The sequence below is a fragment of the Sander vitreus genome, chromosome 17, assembly GCF_031162955.1.
Source record: "Sander vitreus isolate 19-12246 chromosome 17, sanVit1, whole genome shotgun sequence".
Classification (NCBI taxonomy): Eukaryota; Metazoa; Chordata; class Actinopteri; order Perciformes; family Percidae; genus Sander; species Sander vitreus.
The window spans coordinates 18,767,743-18,787,652 of record NC_135871.1 but is presented as its reverse complement, the minus strand read 5'-3'; the positions used below and the strand labels follow the sequence as shown (position 1 = coordinate 18,787,652).

The window sequence follows — 19,910 nt, the reverse complement described above, 5'->3', positions numbered from 1 at the left end:
GCACTACCACTGCCACTCTCACTTGCACTTTCACTTCCTCTGGTACCACTCCCACTGCCACTGCCACTCACACTGCCACTACCACTCACGCTTGAAGCGCTGCTCCCCTTGCTGGCCCCAGTAGCTGATGATTTCATGGAAGAGCGGGCAGAAGACCCACTTTCTCTAGTGCTCCCTGAAGCCTTTTCCTCCTCAGACTCTTCATCAGAGTCTGTCTCTGTCCCTGAATCCTTTCCTGTGCTTGTTTCTTTCTCTGTTGCTGTGCCTGATTCTGATTCTTTCTCAGATTCAGACTCTTTCTCAGACTCAGACTCTTTCTCAGTCTCGGATTCTTTGTCTGTAGCTGATGACTTCTCTGACTCTGAATCTTTCTCTGAATCTGATTCTCTTTCCGTCCCAGATTCTTTCCCACTGACAGATTCCTTCTCAGTTTCTTCACCTTCAGATTTAGACATGCTTTCCTCATCAGAATCACCAGGCTCGTCCTCAGGCTCTTCCTCTGAGTCCACAGTGCTTTCGTTGGCATCATCTCGGTCCAAATCTACTTTCAGATAATCTTTGTCAAGACTGCTTTTCTCAGAGGATTCATCATCAGAGTCTTTCTCCTTACTGCTTCCACTGACACCTGCTTCTGGCTCACTTTCTGTCACACTAATGGACACTTTAGACTTCTTGTCATCTTCACTGGCTGCTTGTGAGTCCTCCTCATCTCTCTCGCTGCCTGTGGCCGAGCCACGACTCACACTACTTTGTGACTTCCTCCGAAGCTGCAACTTGTTGCCTAACTTGATTTTCTTTAAAACTTTGCCGAGCCGGCTGCGGGTATCAGACTTGCTGTCGATTAGTCCTGTAACTGCTGGTCCGCCAGTCAGACTCTCCTGGCTGTCAATACGGCGGGCTGACATCAGTTTGGCGTAATCCTTGTCCTTCTTCCCGGCACCAAACATCTTGAACATCTTGGCTTTCTTCCATGGAGATGGGCCAGAAGGACCAGCAACAGACAGTTGTTCTCCCCCCTTGCTGGCTGCCAAGAGTTTACTGAGTTTCATGACAGACTTCAGTTTCTTGGCAGCCTTAGAAGGCTCAGTCACCTCTGCTGGCTCAGCTTGTTCGATTCCATCACCTGGTGGCATGTCCCTAAATGCAACCCTCTTAGGTGCACCTCTACCACGGCCCCTGCCTCTTCCTCTGGCCTGGTCCTAAGACAGTCATATTTAATTTAGTAACGTGTTTTGATGATAAAGACACAATATTTGTAGGGTACATACTGCCGTTTCAATAATACATTGGACATACAACCTAATAAGACAATCTTTACATTATCAAATTCACATCTAAGGAAAGGTAATACCTCAGGGCCATGAGGACTGTAGTAATACCCATCATCCTCCATGATCACCTCTCCATATTCGTCATACATGGGCGGTATCAGCCTCCTCCGACTGCCATACTGAGGAATGTCATACCTGAGAAATCGATTCACACACAATGTGAGAAAGAACGGTGTTACTGGGGACTGCCTTGGCCATTTGCTTATATAATAATAATAATAATAATAATCATAATAATAATTCTTAAAGTAAACCAGATAGCATAAGCAACAATTAGTTAATGATTGTTTAGTTTTAAATAATGTATTAATCTACATCTCCTAATGTTTCCTCTACTATATAAGTCTAGCTCCATTCACCACAGCTTATCCTTTTTATTTTTTAGATCTGGCAATATCTTCAATCAGATAGGCAGTAATTGCTGTTGTGATTTGCTGCACTCACTAGAAATCACTTTGTAAGTTTGGAAGGATTTACTGGAGAGAAAGAAAGTTGCAAAGGCTGATAGAGCTTTTCCAAAAATAAATATAGTGGATTACATATTTGCACGTTTGTCAGAAGGGGTCTAATAAATTACAAGAATGCACATGTTGAGATGGGAATCTGTGGAGTAATAAGTAATGCCTAAAAGCCCATTAAAACATACAATCAGGTTGCATAACTCTTCTCCAGTGTTCTTTTTTTTAATTTATTATTCCAGAGTATGTTTGGCTACATGGCTTTCATCAGGGGAGTGTTAAATGAGCCCAACCACTCCTTTCTAAAGAGAGCAGGATGCAGTTTTATTTTCTGCCAAATGTCATTAAAATAAAAGACAAGGGAGAAGAAGGGATTTCATAATTTATCTTTTGTTATTGTATTTCACAGTATACATCTTTTAAGATATTATCCATATAGATTGTCGGCATTGGGTTGGTGGATGGCCTCAACTGGCTTGGATTATTGAACGTGAATTCCTCGTACTCTACAATACTGAATTAGAGCAGAGCCTAAAGGAAAAAGGCTGCTGGCAATTTGTCAATGCCATCTTCTGAACATGTGAGGGCAGTTCACCACACAGTCTGGTGATTGCCGGATTAAAAGCTTGACCGCTGTTAAAGTGTGCCCCTCAATTGCAAATAGAAACACATCAAAGGCATCCGGTCACAGTGACGGTGCACTCAGTGGCAGTTAGCAGCTTTTACAATGAACTTTGTGACATACTGTGAAAATATAATTACAGCTTGTTGCAAATGAAGGCTAGCGTGATTCAGACACTGTGAGCAACAGCTGAGGTAATTACAGTTAGTAAAGATTACAAGTCGCTGAGTAAGGACAGAGCCAATTATAACACTAATTTCAATATGGACAGTTTTTTTAAAACAACTGTCAAATTTTCTTTCAGCGATTTAATCCTGTAAGTTGCAAACATCTTCTCCCTGTTTTGATAAACTTGTAATTCCCCAGAGCGGTGGAAGTCACCTGCCATAAAGAGGGAGCGTTTAATGAATAACAATTTCTCAGCAGCTGTTACAGCTTTGAGTTTCATGTTTTTCCTCTTTAGACCATATGGGCTATGTAACAGGCAAGCCAAACACCCTCTATCAATTAAACCATGGGGAAAGTCTTTCACACTCTCCTGTGCCTGAGTCATGGTAGCATAATTGATCTCATTTGATGGGAGTAGAAAGGGTAAACGCTCACATATGTTATGTACAGCTGAAGGGGCAGCACACAAGTTATGCTCATCATTTTATTCTCAACTTTTTTTAAATGTTCTCCTCTGCCCAATGACCTAAGAAATGGCAGCTGGAAGGCAAGGTCACAATAAATAAGTCCTAACAATGGAATTTTTTTGCTCTAAATGAATCAATGGAGATCAGTTCCATGGATGAGAGTAAGAATGATGAGAGACGAGACGGCTGCATGCTCACCCTTGGTCATAATTATAGTAGTCTTGTGCGTAGTAGTCCTGGCCTGGGTCGATACCTGACTCCATGGAGAGTTCCTGCATTTCAGAGAGGAAGAAAGAGAAATTACTCAGCACTCCTCAGAGAAAGACAGAAGAAGAGCAGCAGCAGCAGCAGCATGCAGGGGGAATTAAGAAAAGCAGGAGTGTTTCTACCTCAGGTCTCAGAAGAGATGGCCTCAGCAGTTGCTGTTGCTGCCAAAGATTAGTACAGAAGAAGGATAAGGTAATGGAAGGAAGGGATGGTCAGGAGAGACACAAACATGAGGAAGAGTTCACTCTACACACTTCAGATTTAAATCCAGACAATATGTATTGCTAAGTCTATGTTATACACACTGGAGAAACACAATGAAAAGATTGATAAAGAGGGAAGACATTAGCCAAGCAATGAGAGAAGTAAAAAATTGCAACAAAAATATAAAACATCCTGCATATTTCAGATGCTGACAGTTCAAAGATTATTTGAAAGTGACAAAAAAAAAGACTTTAATGTCAAACAGAGTCACTTTGTTGGTCCCTGATTAGCTTTTGTTTCCAACACAGGAGAAAAACAAATGCTTATCTGCTATTTGACAGGAACATTGGGAAATACAACAGACTTTTGAACAAACCTAAACTGTAATGTCATTGTCAGAAGTCCTATCACCGGGGTCTCATCTTAATCTTATTCACTGTTTTCCATCAAGTGAGTTGTAGATAAGAATAGTAGGATATACGCTGCCTCAAGCTGCCTTGAGTGTGACAAAATGTCTCTGCGCAACAATAAGATAGACACACATCACAACAGGAATGCTTACCTGTCTGCCGTACCCTCGCCTGCTGTGTACCGCAGAAAGAGGGGGATAAGACAAATAATGAATATAGATTGACAGCAACATTTCAAGTGCTTTTAGATACATGACATGTTAAGTCTACATAACTAGCGGGTCTACATTCTGCTGACCAGTGAGGAAATTGCAGCTTTACTTACTGTGCATTTTCATGTGTTAAATTACAAAGTTGCAGATATTGTTCAGTTTTAAAAAGGGCGCCTAAGGCCACTATGTTATTGTGCTGTAGTGTGCTGTAGTGGGCTGCCCCCCCCCCCCTCGTTATCTCATCCAAACAGGGAAGGAAAAAAAAGAAACAATAAATGCAAAAAAAAAGAGGCTGGGAAGATTGGAATTTGAAAGGAATCAATTTTTATACAGACATATCTAGAGCATCTCCTCACAGATATGAAAAGGACATTGTGATTCAGGGAGGAATTACAGACTCAAAGAAAGTTAATAAAATTGTCTTTGGTTATCACGTCATAATGTGCCATTTTCTTTCAACAGACAGCCATGTTTTTTTTAATAGCTAAATTTAAGTAAGTAAATCTGAGGAATTTCACTTTATCAAACACATACAAAACAACCCAGTGCTGCTCCTGAGGACAACAGTGCATCTGCAGTTCATTCAGTACAAGTCAATAGGAAGCGACGAGTAATGGAACACCAGCTCGGCTGAACCCTCCAGTTTCACAAGCGTACAACTGTAACCTGTCTGGGCCCATAAATAATGCTGACTTTCACGCTCAGATATATGGCCAAGCAATGATGTGAGCTTCCTCTGGAGAACTGTAATCTGTTATTATGGGCAGGGACCAGGGGACAGGGCACAGCCATATGGCCACACCTCCCAGGCAGAGTGGATGATGGGAGTGGGATCTGATGGATGACTTGTTGGCTTGGCTGCTGGCTACTGCTGCTTCATGAAACATCAAGAAAAATGGCCCAGTGGACAGCAGCCTTAGGAAGTTTGCCCAAGAGGGGACTTGGGGGAAGATAGGTGATAAGGTAATGTTGTAGAAAAAGGGGTGAGAGAGGTGAGCTCAGAATTACAGCATGATTTGAATAGTGTATTATATCTACAATAAAGGTGAGCTTCACAAATGACCAGCTTTACATTTTTTCACAGCATGTTTTAATACAGAAAATAATGTTTTATTATTCTACTGCTACAAATACCTTAACCCACAAAACAGATTTACCCAACCCACTGTAGCAGAAATCAGTTAAAGGAAAAGTTTGACATTTTGGGAAATATGCTCATCCTTGTCGAAAATTAGATGAGAAGAATATCAGTCTCTCGTGTCACGGTATTGATCTTCTCATCAAACTCTTGTTTCTAAAGCGAATAAATGTATCTCCCAAAATGTTAAATGATAACAAAAATATCATGTGCTATGTGGTAAAAGAGCAGGTGGATTTTTTCATGCAACAAAGTTCTCTCTGTTCAGCATTTTGTGTGTACATGGATATTAATTATAGCCTAATCTTTTGTATACCATATGGTCTTTGGTTTGTATTTTTTCTGAATATACTATGATGAGATCTGCTTTGTCGAGACATTATCATGTTTAAACCTTCTACTCAAACATACTTTCATTGTTAAATTTATCTTGATTTTTGATCACAAATTCTTAAACTTTTCCCTACAAACACACTCTAGAAATAAAGTTTAGAGTTACTTTAATTCTACAAACTGGTATTATGTCTTCTTTGTGATCGTTTTTTGTGCAATGAATTATCAGTCAGGAGACAAAAGAGTTTGATCAAACCAGTTGTAAAAAAATGAAATATAAAGTCTACCATGCACTGCTCCTTGGGTTGAAAAAACAAACAAAAAAACAGCTTGTGAGCTGCTTGCCTTTTTTTACAAAAGAGATTACCCCATGTAGTCAACATGGAATACAGAATTAGTAGGCCTTCGATCTGCCCATCAGGGCAACGTGTGATGAATCAAACATTACATTGCTCTGGAAGGGGGTATACTAAGACCATTTGCCTTGAAGCAAACACATGAAGGGTATGGGAGAAAGATAGAGGAGTGGAAGTGAAAAAACCTGAGCTCAAAAAGGAATAGAGAAGGGGAACAGTGGCTGCATTGCAATGAGTGAAAAGAAGGTAATAGATTCTCCTGAGAACCACAAGGAAATATTAACAAGAGGCCAAGGATTGGAAAGTATTAGAACTAACTACATAGGAAGTGAGAGAGAGAAACACACAGACAAATGGGGCAGGAAGAAGGTCAGAGAAATGGAAAAGGAAAGGAGAGGGTAAGAGTAGTTGACAGTCCCACAGGCGGTGGCCCTAGTTAACGATTGATTGGTTCTCTAATTAGCCTTTTCCAGTGTGCACCCGAACATCACAGTGACTACTTTATCATGCTGTGAGGATCTCTGCAGACATGTGAATAGACAGGTCCCCCAGAGCTTCATTCAACATGAGCCTGCCGGGGAACAGATGTGTTTTTATCGCCGATACTTCAACCAACATAAGACAATGTTTTCACTTAGAAGTGCTTGGCCCTGTCGTATCTGCATTTAACATTTAAATAAAAGGATTTCCTGTTGCCCGCCTTAGTAAAATATCCAATAAGTGTAATTTTGTGTAATGTTGGTTTATACATTTTCTAATGTGTATATTGTTACCCTGGTCAGCGGCTGGATATAATAATTAGTTGTTTCTCTTTTCACTGCACCATACATCTGTAATGTTTATGTCTCACATTCATTTATCACAGTAGGTAGTTCGTTAAAAACACCTACAAAATAATAAATATGTGTCACTGCAACAGCGTTCTGAATATGCGATCATCCTTCCTGAATACTTTGAAGCTCATGTCATGGTATTTGCATACCTTTGGGAAATTTTTAACGGCTATGGTTTATTTACCCTCATTTGAAAAAACATCTAACAAATGTTGTTTTTTTTCCCCTTCGCTTCATTTGGATTCTGCATTAAGCAACAGCATTCTAAATGGTCATGTTCTTATATTATGTGAAGAATTAAAAAGAACAATTACAAAATCAGCATTATACAGCCAGCAAATGGTTTAGGAAACAGACCCCAGGGTTGTGGACATTAGAAATGTTGGTGTTTATTGTAATTTAATTAAAGTAGCTTTGGGAATTACTGGAATTGTTGGGTCTTTGTAAATTATAGAGTGTGGTTTAGACCTACTCTATCTGTAAAGTGTCCTGAGATAACTCTTGTTATGATTTGATACTATAAGTAAAATTGAATTGAATTGAATTGGTTATGAAAGGTTAATGTTAAGATTATGAATTAAAGTAAGATATTTATAACATGATGAAGTGACCTAACTCTGGGGTATGCTTAACACTATCATAGCTCTCATAACAGTTCAGATTATTAAAACATGCAAATGAACTGAGCCAAACTTATGCAAGCCTCTTTTATGTCCTAATGCTTGCCTGTATGCATACGGTACAGTCAATGTGGCAGAGCGAAGTACATTTCTTGGCAGGTGGGTGTCACCAAAATATGACTTCCATACAAAGTAATACGTAAATTCTTTATCTGAAAGACCCACACAGTCATAATTCTTTGACTTGGCTAAAGCTTATATAAAATACTACAAACTGCAACAACAAAAAACAGCATTTAGAAACAACGGAAAAACAGGCATGGATATGGATAGATGGAAATATGAGAGTGTGGAGACAAAAAAAAAGTCATAACACTGTGGATTGAGATGAAAAGTTCTCAGTGGCGTTTGGGCTGTTTGAGTTCAATTGGCTTGTCTGCTGAACGTCTGTTGCCATGTTGAGTTCACTCGTTCCATTTTCAGTGCAGTTCATACTTGTTGAGGTGATTTGGACTGCAGAGCTGGAGTTGGTTGTTTTTGGCGCGCTCTGCTCATCCCAGGGATCAGAGCTTAGCAGTTTGTTAGCACCCTCTGATTCTCCAGTCACTTGTGGTTTCTTGTTAAACTTGGGCACCTTGCAAGGTTTGTCTACTTGGCTGTACAGGTTGGCAACAGACCTCTCTATGTCGGCTAGATTCTGGATGTTTTTCAGGATCCCTTTAAGCTCCTTCTTCCCGACGTCAGTTTGTGATGGGTCAAGCGGAGGGGGGTGTTTTCGTTCTGAAACAGGGCGAAGTGAGGACACGGACGGCAAAAAGTTTGGAACAAACTGGACGACTGGCCGCGACTGATCACTGATAGCGGGTGAGGGTGGTGGTGGGAGAGGAAGAGGTGCTGGAGGTGGGGGTGGGGGCGGGGGCAGGGGCGGAGGCGGGGGTGCAACCTGTTTATTGACAGGAGGAGGAGAGGAGTGAGAGGTATATTGAGGTTTACGAAGGTAGGAGGGTGAAGGTGGAGAAGAAGGTGGACTAGAGGGAGGAGATGTGGGTGGGGAAGGTGGATGTTGCCGGGGAGGAGGAGGTGGGGGTTTTTCTGGTGGGTCTGGTATGATTTCCACATGGATATGACAAGGCTGAACCGTCATGTAGCTGGAGATGCTGGAGCTGAACCTCCTGAGGACAGGTGGAGTTGGTCTCTGGCTAGCCAGGGGCCACAAGTCATCTCCCTGAGTAAGGATAATACTTGGGGGAACATCCCTGCCTACAGAAGTTGGGCTGTGGGTGTAATCCATGATGGAGAGCAGAGTTTCTGCAGTCAGCTCCAGCGTGTCATCGCTGTCTCTATCCCTGACAAGGATGGAAGAGAGGGAGCCTTGGGAGCCTCTGTTTTGCTTGCGGGTTTGTTCCTGGAGGGCCTGTTGCTCAAACTGCCTGGCCTGCTCACGGACTGACATCTTGGTCTCTGTGCTGCCCCTCAGGTTAAGCGTGTCCGAACTCTCCAGCCGTCGCCTGCCGCTCATGGATGCTTGGAGTATCTGAAGCTCCCAATCGTCCGGGTCCATAAGAGCTTGTCTCATTGGCACCTTGTAACCGTGCAGCTCTCCGTGAATTTGAGCAGGCATTGACCAGAAGTACTCTGACCCTGCTGAGCGGCCAGGGGAAAAGGAGAACCGCTTTTCAGACAGACTCTCCCCCTGTGCAAAAACTTCAGGACTGCTGAGGGGGCTGTTGTCATCGTATACAGGGTTGTGAGTGGTGAGCGGGTTGCGGTCAGAGAGGAAGGTCACGTTGCTCTCCGACTTGGGCAAGTTGACATGCAATGCTCCGTTGCCGTGGGCTGCAATGGCGCGACAGGCAAAGTTGCTAAGAATCCTCTGGTGGTCGGCCTCCTCAATGACAGACTTTTTAGCCCTGCCCCAGTAAAAGGTGGAGGTGAAAATGAAAAAAAGACTTATAACAGGTGAAGATTGATAGCCTAAGGGTGAGCGAAGCAAAGAAAAAAAAGTGAGGCAAAAGCAACACAGCTATCATTTGTCCCTGCATCTCAACGGATTATGGCTCTAAGTATTGTGACTGTTACTCATAACATCCGCACAGCTTACTCCAACAGATATATGTCTTTATTTTGAGTGAAATTAAATGAAATAGACGACTTTTTAAAAACTTCTTAAGCATATGCTAAAGATTTACAATGTGATGTGATTAAATATTAAAATTGTAAAATGATTATGCCCACAGATACGTGGGCTTTCTTTCTTTAAAGAGAAAATATAATGCAAATAAGCAACATCGACCCAGATTGGATGCAATAGTGCAATCAGTCACAACACTAAGATATGTGAGGTAGATGTAGGTAAGGGTGACAGAGCACAAAAGGAGATGATTGTCTAACGGGAAGGGAGAGAGGAGACAGCTATAGTACAGTCATATCTATTGAAGTGCAGTACGTCAAAACAAAGAGTGCTTCTCTTTTTCTGACTACATGGAAGTTAGAGTTTCACTAAGCCTCAAAAACCTAAACTTTCCAACTGCTAGCACTTTTAGCACAATCAACAAAAACAGGCTTTACCAATTTAAAATGTATTTATGCACAAGGGTATTCATAGTAATAGCAAAATCTTACCATTTGAACATAGGTTAAGTACATAACAAAATCATATCTATGTATAGTAAATGCATATGCTCAAAAGCTCTATACGCAAGAGGGGAAACAGGGGTGCTACTCTTGTGCTATATTTACAAACGATATTGATCATAGATCACAAATTTAATATGTTTTGGGATTACTTACTGCAGTCTGAATCCAGAGAGACAAGGAAATATAAATGATAGAGAAGATAGAAACACACACAGGTAATAAGACTATAGCAGAAATGTCAGAGGTGTGGATGAAGCGTAAGTATGTCAATACCGTACTGATTTATTTGCTCTGTGCATCTGAGAGTATGCAGGACTGTTGGAGGCACATGCACACACACACACACACACACACACACACACACACACACACACACAACACACTATACCTTTCTGCATAGAAAACTTTGTTTTACAGGTGGAGTTTTAAGACTTTTAATGCGATTGTTTATTGGTCGAACTCCTCTTGTTCCTTAGTGCAGGCTGGAAAACAACTCCCATATAAACGCTGTTCGGCTACAATATGATTCCCACAAAATCTAAAGCTTCTGCTTGTTATTGAGTGTTGGTCAACATCTGTTGTAAACATTGCAAAAGCTCTTTACAACTTGCCATTCAATTTCCATTTTCATTTTTTTTTTTTTACAGCGATTGTGATGTTGATAGCAGTAGTCCTTATATATGCAGTAAATCAAAATTGTTAAACCCAGCGGGGCAGCAGTTTCAATTCAACCTAATTTAATCAGCATTACTGTAACATTTCATTCCACATTTGGTACCTCTGCATGGAGACTATGGAGTCTTTTCACTGATCTCACTCTCTACCAAAAGTAAGTCATACGTTGGAGGATGGACAAATATAGTGGTCAAAAGTACGTGGACAACCATAACCCGTAAATAAACAATAGAAACAGTTTTCTCATAATGAGATGGCTTGGCTGTGAACCTTAATGCTATCAAACATCTTTATCAACCGTAATATAGTATAGTATAGTATATATATATATATATATATAATATAGTAATATTAGGAAATACCTTAATTAACAAGTAAACCCTTAGTTGATGTTATCAAGAGACGTTTAACATTTAGCTAATGTTTAATATTGTATGATTAACTGTTAAGTGATACTTATTACTGTAATAACTAATGTAAATAGCGTCTTTCAAACTATCAAACAATGAATCAGTCAATACCTTAGTTAACATTAACATTAGTAAATGATAGTTAGCCACTTTAGTTAGCTGTTATTTCCAGTTTAGGCTTATTAGTACATTAACTAATGTTAAAATAGACACCTTAGTTAACTGTTATTAAGAGGTAGTCACGGCTTAAAATTGTATTTACTAATGGTAAAACAGATGCCTTATTTAACTATTGCTAACAGTTGGTATTACTACATTAACTAATGTTAAAATACACAACTTAGTTACATTTTATTAAGTTATTCAAGACTTAATATTGCATTAACTAATGATATAATAGACACTTTAATTAACTGTTATTAACAGTTATTCAAGACTTAATATTGCATTAACTAATGATATAATAGACACATTAATTAACTTTATTCACAGTTAGTCAAGGCATTAACAAATAGTAAAATAGACGCCTTACTTAACTGTTACTAACAGTTTGTCCAGGCTTTTCACTATATTAACTAAACACTAAATTAGACACCTTAGTTAACTATTATTAACAGTTAGTCAAGGCTTATTACTGCATTAAATAATGGTGAACTAGACACCTTAGTTAACTGTAATTTAGTCAGTTAGTTAAGACATTAACTTATGGTAAATAATGCATCAATTAATACCTTAGTTAACATGAACAAACGAGCATTTGTATAAATAAAAATAAACGTTTATTAGACACTGTACTTAATGGTTAATTCTAATTATTAATGTATTAAGTAATGCTTATTAATGTACCCTTATTGTAAAGTGTTACCAATAATTTATTAAAATCAATTGTTAAGCACAGGCAAGCTTCTGTATTTATTTCTATTTCCAGTGAACTATGCGTAATTTTATGAATTTAAACCATCTCACCTTGAGAAAGGGGTCTTGCAAAAATGCACATACAGTCAAATTAGGAACACATACATAAGCTAAAGTCTAATCACCAGCTGTGCTGCGGCGTATAGTGTTGTTTGCTGACATTTAAAGTGGATCATGGTTAGGAAGCCAAAGAGCAGGGAGATCCATTGATGCAGGTACTAAAATGTCTAAAGCAGAAGGTGGATGTCTGAGGTCAACATGCAGAGCTGGCAGTGGTAATTTTATAAGAGCCGAGGGCCTAGACAAGGGTTGGTGTAAAAAACAGGAAAATACCAAGGCAGAATTACTAGCATTAAACCTGAAAGCATTTCCTCTGAGTTTTGATCAGAAATTCAAAAGGAAGGAACCTGCAGAGCAAGAGTACCTGCTTGAAAAGGGAACAGGTGTGATGGGAAATGAATAAAGGGTCAGGGTTGACTCACATGCTGCTGTCGCCCAGCTCCTCATAGAGATTAGCACTGGGAGCAACCGCTGGAGCTGCTTTCCCTCCTGGTGGTAAAGCCATCTGAATCCTGGCAGTTTTGGAACACTCAGCCTGTCGCCTGTGCAAAGTGTTCACATTTAAAGTCACCAAGATATGTGTTTCTAGTCCACATGCAAAACAAAATGAAAAAGAAAAAACTCATACACAAAAAACCCCAAAGAAAAATCAACCCAAAATACAAGTCTCTGTTTCTTTCACATTCAATGTAGTTAATAATGAACTCCTCCTTTCTAAAACAGTGTGGTTAAAAAATGAGCAGAAGCCAAACACATCACTTATGCATGAAGTCTCTACCATGAATTAACCACAAGGCTTTTTTATTTTTGCAAAAAAAGAGGCAAATGCAGTAGCAGGTGGAAACTAAAGTTAATGTTATGTTTTGTCATGAAAATTTGAAAGTTTGAAAATAATAACCTGATATTGTGGGATGAGGTAACATCTATTCTTACAGTATTTTATGCTGATGCAAAGCTGAATTAAGCTTTTTTTAACTGTTAAGGGCAGATTCAAGAAAGGAGATTCAAAAACAAATTGAATTCACTGAACTACGAACTATTTTAATTAATCTAATTTCCATGGTAAAATGATAGCAAACTATTGCCGGCAACAGGGTTATCCCACAACTCTTGTGTTGCCATGTACAGTATATACTGTATGCAAGTCCAATATTCACTGCGATATAAGTCCTGGTTTGTTCCACCAACAAAAATATCTGGCTCTTGTTAGCTTGTTCAACTCTCTTCACCAGCTACTCGTTTACTCTGAGAGCTGCGCACAGCTGCAAGTGTTAATTCTTAATGGAATAGGCAGTACTAGCAATCATTTACCCTTTAGGCATTTGTTTCTGTATTAATGCCAAATATATTGCTTAATGGAGTTTAAAGAATGAGAACACCACAAGCACAACACATTAGTGTTTTGACAGTCATATGACATTGACTAGTATGATACCTAACAACTAAAAAGTTAGTGTAGATGTTAGCTTTTTGTGTCTGTGTGTTTAGAGTTACATTCCGTGCGATTATACTTTTCTTAACTAGGTCTAACAAGAACCAATGGGGAACAGGTTGTGTAACATTAGAGTTGAGTAAGGGAATATTAGTACAGAAATGTGTCTTGTTTACTTTGGGTTGATTTTCCTTTTGAATTTCATCATATTTTCCAAATAAGAAACTTCCAAATTAAACATTCATTCTGTAACCTACAAGATGAATCAGTGTGCTTTATGTCATTATGCTGGCAGACATTTTGTTAATCATCTTCACACATTCAACTCATCTTTAAATAACTAATGAATACAGAGATGAAAAAAACTGTACTTCTCACACGCACTTCAAGCAATAGCGATCACTTGTAGAAGACAAATTACTTACTCTTTGAATCTGGTTATAGGTTTTGATTCAGAAGAAAGGAGAGTAGAGAGAGAGGGGGGCGGGGAGACAAAAAAAGATGAGTAATTACATAATTAGTCAAGAGTGTAACCCCATACAATTTTAATGCTCGCAGGTATTTAATGTTGGGAGGTGACGCAGACACATGTTAGATACAATTATTCATGCAATCCTTAATCAGACAAAACATATCTTTGTATAACATACAATGTTATCTATTTTATCACAAAACAGGAGAAAACTTTCTGGACATTCTCAATTTCCATGCAAAGTTGGAAGCACTCAAGCCTTCAGCAGTGACTGCAGGGCTACATGCAAACAAGTAGCCTTTGCTTTCTTCTCAAGTGAATCTTTTATGCTTCATGTCTCCATTACTTATTCAACACAAAATTCAATTATTCCACATGAATAAACAGATTCATGTTTTAAATACTATGTTCATACCCAAATTTAGGCAACAACGAGTTATGTTGACACAAAGAAAATGATTCCCTAAATCATTTAATTTGATCAAAGTAATGACGCCACCAACAAAGTGCCATCTGCTGTGACAGTTTGTGTGTTAGCTTTCTGCTGTGTGTTTGGTCTGTGCATTTGCGTGAGGACAACCACTCGGCCCATCTGCCGTGGATAAACATTTCCGAAACATCACCATTTATGGAACATTTGCAGCATACCAACGATTAGAGGGGGTAAGAACCTGACTTTTTGCCAACTACCTCACTATTAAACAAAGGGCATCATATTTTTTGTATGCGGCACAGTGTGAGCGTGAATGAGAGAGATACAGCAAGCCAGACATTGTTTATTGTGGTGTGTGTCAGGCAGAGATGATTAAGTAGCGTGAAGACGCACTGTGACGGTCACAATTGGCTGTACATATTTGTCACAAATGAGTGTTAATTAATCTGCTTTCACAGAGCATGAGCAGCAAGATTAGCCCAGCAGAGTGCACAGTCAGCATGTCTGATGAGAGCGAGAGACAGAGATAGAGAGAGGGAGAAAAAGAGAGAGACACACAAACACCAAAAGGAAAGAAGTGCTCTCGATTTATCTTAAATACTTGACAAATACACTTCTCAACAATGCTGTTTGTGGTTTTGCTGGCTCTATTCTAACAGGCCACAGGTTACAAGATGTAAACAATGGTTTACATTTCAACAATAAATATCCGTCTTTGTCTGTAATGGAGCAAATGTTTCTGCTAAAACTCAGTGTAATATAATATCTCCCAGGACATTGGTCTGTTTAATTAAAATGTATTGCCCTCTCAATTTTCTGACAACCGGTTAAAGATGATTAATCGAATACAGTGATGAGGCGAAAGTACTCACTGTTTGTAGGTGACCATGACGATAAGGATGGCAGGGATGCAGCAGAGGATGATGATGATGGCCAGGGCCAGGAGAGCGCCCTCTGTGTAGCCCACAGCCTGCGCCGCCTTCTTCACACTAGCCACAATGTCTGGAGAGCGGATCTCAAGGATGCGTCCACCCTCGCCCAGGTACGGCTGGAACTCCTTGTTGATTTCCAGCACATTCCCATCGAGAAATCTATGATTTACAACAGGAGAAGAAGTGATTTTCTAGCAGCACAGTTGGTAATCCTCTTAATCTTGCACACTCTTGAATATCATATTTATCTTAAACCGGCTATAATTCATATTTTTGTAAAAACAATGTATCAAATGATGATGTGAAAACAATGAGAGAATGTGAAAATGGTCCTGAGATGAACCTACAGAGAATTATCACCTGAATGGAGCTTTAAAGCGAGTTTCAGCTCATTGTTTAGCTGTCCAGCCAGCAACTTAACTGTTTTGGTTCACTCTCACAGCTCTTGTAGCATCTATTTCACTACAGCAGGCAGTTGTTTGCAGGGGAAAAGCTCTAAAAACCTATGGTACACTACGTACTTATGGCCGATGGCACAGTTAGCGACAAGTGACCAGCTAAATTGCTGGATTTGTATATATGCAACTGTTTGCTTACAAGTTTGCCATATCAACTTCAAAGGTTATGGTACAGTATGTCAATGTTGTGTTGAAATCTTGTTTCGGCTGTGGCCAAAAACAAACAGTTATTGCAGGTTAAGTATCTTATTTCCTGAGAGACAATTATTTCAAGGTCAGTGGCATCTGGTAATTTAGATAATCACCTTATGAATGATGTCAATGCGACAGGGGATCTGCATACTGATCATAGAAATGCATTTTTTATCTTTACGTGCAAATGATTTGTAAAAAGGACATAAATGAAATACTTAGTGTGACCCTTCTAACAAAATGTGTTGATTTTTTTTGGGATCAATACAAATCTATCTATCTATCTATCTATCTATCTATCTATCTATCCCACTTCTACAGAGTTTCAATTACAGATATGTGGCAGTATTTGCATCAATATTGTATTAAAATGAACATGAATACAAACAATCCGCCCACTGTTCCTCCAACATTATTTTGTAACAATAACCAGAGTGGCTTTCAAACATTCTGCTTCACAAAGGAGTAAGCACAATGCCACATCCAATTACTGTCATTTTTGTTTTTCTAAAGGTGAATAAATGAGTGGAGATAAAGGTTATCAAATGGCCTCTCTGGCAATCTGTCCTCCAGAGAGCTCAAATGGTAGAGGGTGCTGCATTCAAGGTGGCATAAGGACATTCTATTACACAAGAATCCACTCACTATGTTGTCTTTCTCTTTCTCCCTCTGTGATCCGACAGCAAAGTCGCAGATATATTACATGCAATTACCCTACAACATTGTCAGACATGCACTGCATGCATAAAAAGCCTTTCTCCTCTAGTCGGAATGATTTTCCTGACAGTATCTGTATGTAAGGAAGCAGATTCACATTAAAGCAAGGATGTAGCAAGCCTCTTTTAAAATTAGCTTTGCTCTCTTCAAAGCTGCCACTTGCGATAACGGAGATGGTCACTAGTTTTGGTTAAACAAAAAAGCTGTTCTTATGACACCAGTGCCACACTTCCAATGGCTTCAAGCTCTATTCCCCACTTAAAAAATAGTTGAGGCACTCCTTTGATGTTCAAGGGCACTGAGATAATGTATATAGATTAATTCAGTACATACACAAAGCACTTCTAAATGTCATTTGAGTGGAGCATTTCCAAATGAACTGAAATTGTCACAAAGAGAAGGGGGTTCTTAGGGGCCACACACAAATCAGAATTAGCAGTAACCATTGATAAGGAGAAATAAAGACAGACGATTGTGTCAGATAGCTCAATGTAAGACAAGCAGGAGAGCAAATTTGTAGAAGGGGACAACTCAGAAGGGGGTGTTTCATATTGATTGGCAACTCCCATGCTCTAATGGTGTTGCCTTTTTAAGATTGATGTCTGATCGGTTTTACAGAGGTGCTAAGAAATATGAGAAAGGTAAGATTGTCCTCAGGTGCCAGCAAAGGTCTTTTTTCTTCTGAAAGGATGAAAAAGTCTCTTGTAAGCATTTTTTAGGTTGCTTTAATAGCATGTGAACATGGCCCAAACAAAAGGAATTCAATGTATTGCTTGTATATCTCCAGGCCCTTTGACCGGTTGAATGGACTGATGGAAATACTGCCTTCTTCACCCCCCCTTTTTTTTTTCTTCCTATATCTGCTCTGACGTGAAATATGAGGTGCTCCTGAAGGATAATCATATATTTTAAAGAAAGTAAAAGTAATGAAAAAACGGAGACACTGTAGATGAGGAAGCCACGGGGAGCCTGCTCACAAGAGAGACTGCAGGGAAGACATGCAGCACAGCAGGGACATTAGGACATCAATTTAAACCAAATGATGGACTGTTCTTGTTATTCTGTGATAAATTCACCCACTCACTTGAAGAGCTCCTTGGGCGAGATGGCCCTGTTGGTGAGCGGGTCAATGGCGTACACCATTAGGTCCGACTTACTGTAGTCCTCTAGTTCAAAGCCATCGCCATGACGACGTGGCCCGATTGACTCTACAATCACCTTGGCACCTGGAATCTGGTCCTGGATGTGGCGCTCCAGAATACTGAAATGAACACAAAACCACAAGACAAACTTATATATAGAAAGAAATAACGCCGTAAATACCAAAAAATCAGGTAATGCCCAGAATTATATAAGCAAAAATCTCAGTAGTACAAACCATTTTGGCACCTCTGTGCCCAAAGCAATATGACATCCACCAATTTTAAGTACTCCATTCTGGCAATGACCATCCCATTGGGCTGCATTTTGCTTCTCCACACTGGGCTCTTGGCAAAGCAAGGTTTTGATAAGCCTTTTCAGGCATCGAGGAATCCACACCTCAAATTACAGCCAATAATGAAAATCCTTTCTGTCTGCCTTTGCCAAGGTGGATAAACAGTTTGAGCACTCAGGTAAAATGGCCCTGGATTATCACCAGCACTGTGCAAAATCGGAGCCCTCTCAAATGTCATCACTGCAAAGAGCTTAACATGACTAATGTGTGTGGTTTTCAGCCTAAAGAGCAGTGTCACTTGTGTGGGAGAGAGACAGCAAGCTCTTGAAAAACAACTATTAACACCCATTTGCCTTTCAGATTGACTAATTAAACTAAACACAGTGCCCCAAGAGCTGCAAAAAGTTTCATGAATCTCTATCATTAATTAATTTGGACCAGGAAAAAAGACTCTAGAGGATAGACTCAACTGTCTTTGGCTAATCCATGACCTTAGTCAATTGGTCAATGGTTATTGAACAACAACAGACAAGTTGTACGTAACATTAATTTCTTATTAGTTCCAGTTTATTTTCAACAGTTGTTTGGCACAGCTAAATCATACACGTCACTCCAGGCCTACAAAAAATATTTTATATGCAAAAGAAGGTTCCACATTGAACCAAGTTCACCTCATATCATAGCACGGTACAAAACGATGAAATTAGTTTTCCAGTGACAATTCTTCCTAAGATCAATTAACAAAAGAAATATTAGAGGGCAAGGAAACGTACTGAAAATAATATGTTGCATGGATGAGAGTGAGATGAGGTCTGTTGAAAAGTATTTTCTGTCTATATTAATATTAACACAAAAATGTACACCTAGAATTGTGCAAACACCGGTATTGGTTTCTTCTCATTAAATAGGGTAATTTGGTTTGTTTCATGTTTCAAAAGCTTTCTTACCTAATGAGCTGCTCCCTATTCGCTTCCACTAAAGAAGGTGGGACAGTAGACACAACAATTTGCATGTCCAATGCGTTGACCACGGAAACCTGAGTGAGAGTAGGGTAGAGGGAAAGAGATAAATAATGGAGCAAGAGGTAAAACAGACATCAGAAAATAGAGGTAAATAGCAAATAAGCCAGTACATTGCATATGTTCTAATGTGAGTTTGGTCGACTCTGTTGGAGCTTCTATTGGTGGACCAAACAAGACCTTCTAATTGCCTACTTGCATTGGTTCCATGCGGCAAATAGGACTTAATTCTGATGCCGCAGTTAACTGTATAGGCAACAGCCTCTGTGCTCGGAAGCCAAATCTCTCATGCGGCTCCTGTGAAATTAGGTTTCCCCTTGAAAATGAATGAGCACCATGGTTACGCACTTGCTGCTCTCTCATATCCAGGCAATGTCCCAAACCCTCCTTCTGTCTCGTTAGAGGCTTGTTAGCCAGGCATATTTCACTGAAACAAAAAAGAAGCCTTCCCACAGTCAGGAAAGATAAGCATCGAATTGGGGGCAAAGCTGCCTGAGCCCAATCACAGCATATGCGTGGGGAAATTATTGGGAAAAAGAAATGCACACAGAGACAAAAGGCACACAGACACAGACAGACACACACACACACACACACACACACACACACACACACACACACACACACACACACACACACACACACACACACACACACACACACACACGCACAAACACACACACGCGTGCACACACACACACACA

At 39.7% G+C, this 19,910-nt stretch overlaps 1 protein-coding gene across 1 annotated transcript in view; it reads right to left on the bottom strand.

Annotated features, from left to right (window-relative positions):
• Window positions 1-4,515: 4,515 nt before the first annotated feature.
• Window positions 4,516-19,910, bottom strand: part of LOC144532682 (protocadherin-15-like) — a 240,273-nt gene continuing 224,878 nt past the window's right edge. Inside the window, exons 28-33 of the mRNA XM_078273587.1 lie at window positions 19,135-19,223; window positions 17,837-18,013; window positions 15,326-15,544; window positions 13,974-13,982; window positions 12,539-12,658; window positions 4,516-9,329 (exon numbers count right to left, since the gene is read on the bottom strand). Of these exons, the coding sequence (XP_078129713.1) occupies window positions 7,787-9,329; window positions 12,539-12,658; window positions 13,974-13,982; window positions 15,326-15,544; window positions 17,837-18,013; window positions 19,135-19,223 (2,157 nt within the window). The 3' untranslated portion in view covers window positions 4,516-7,786. The remainder of the gene's footprint in view (window positions 9,330-12,538; window positions 12,659-13,973; window positions 13,983-15,325; window positions 15,545-17,836; window positions 18,014-19,134; window positions 19,224-19,910) is intronic.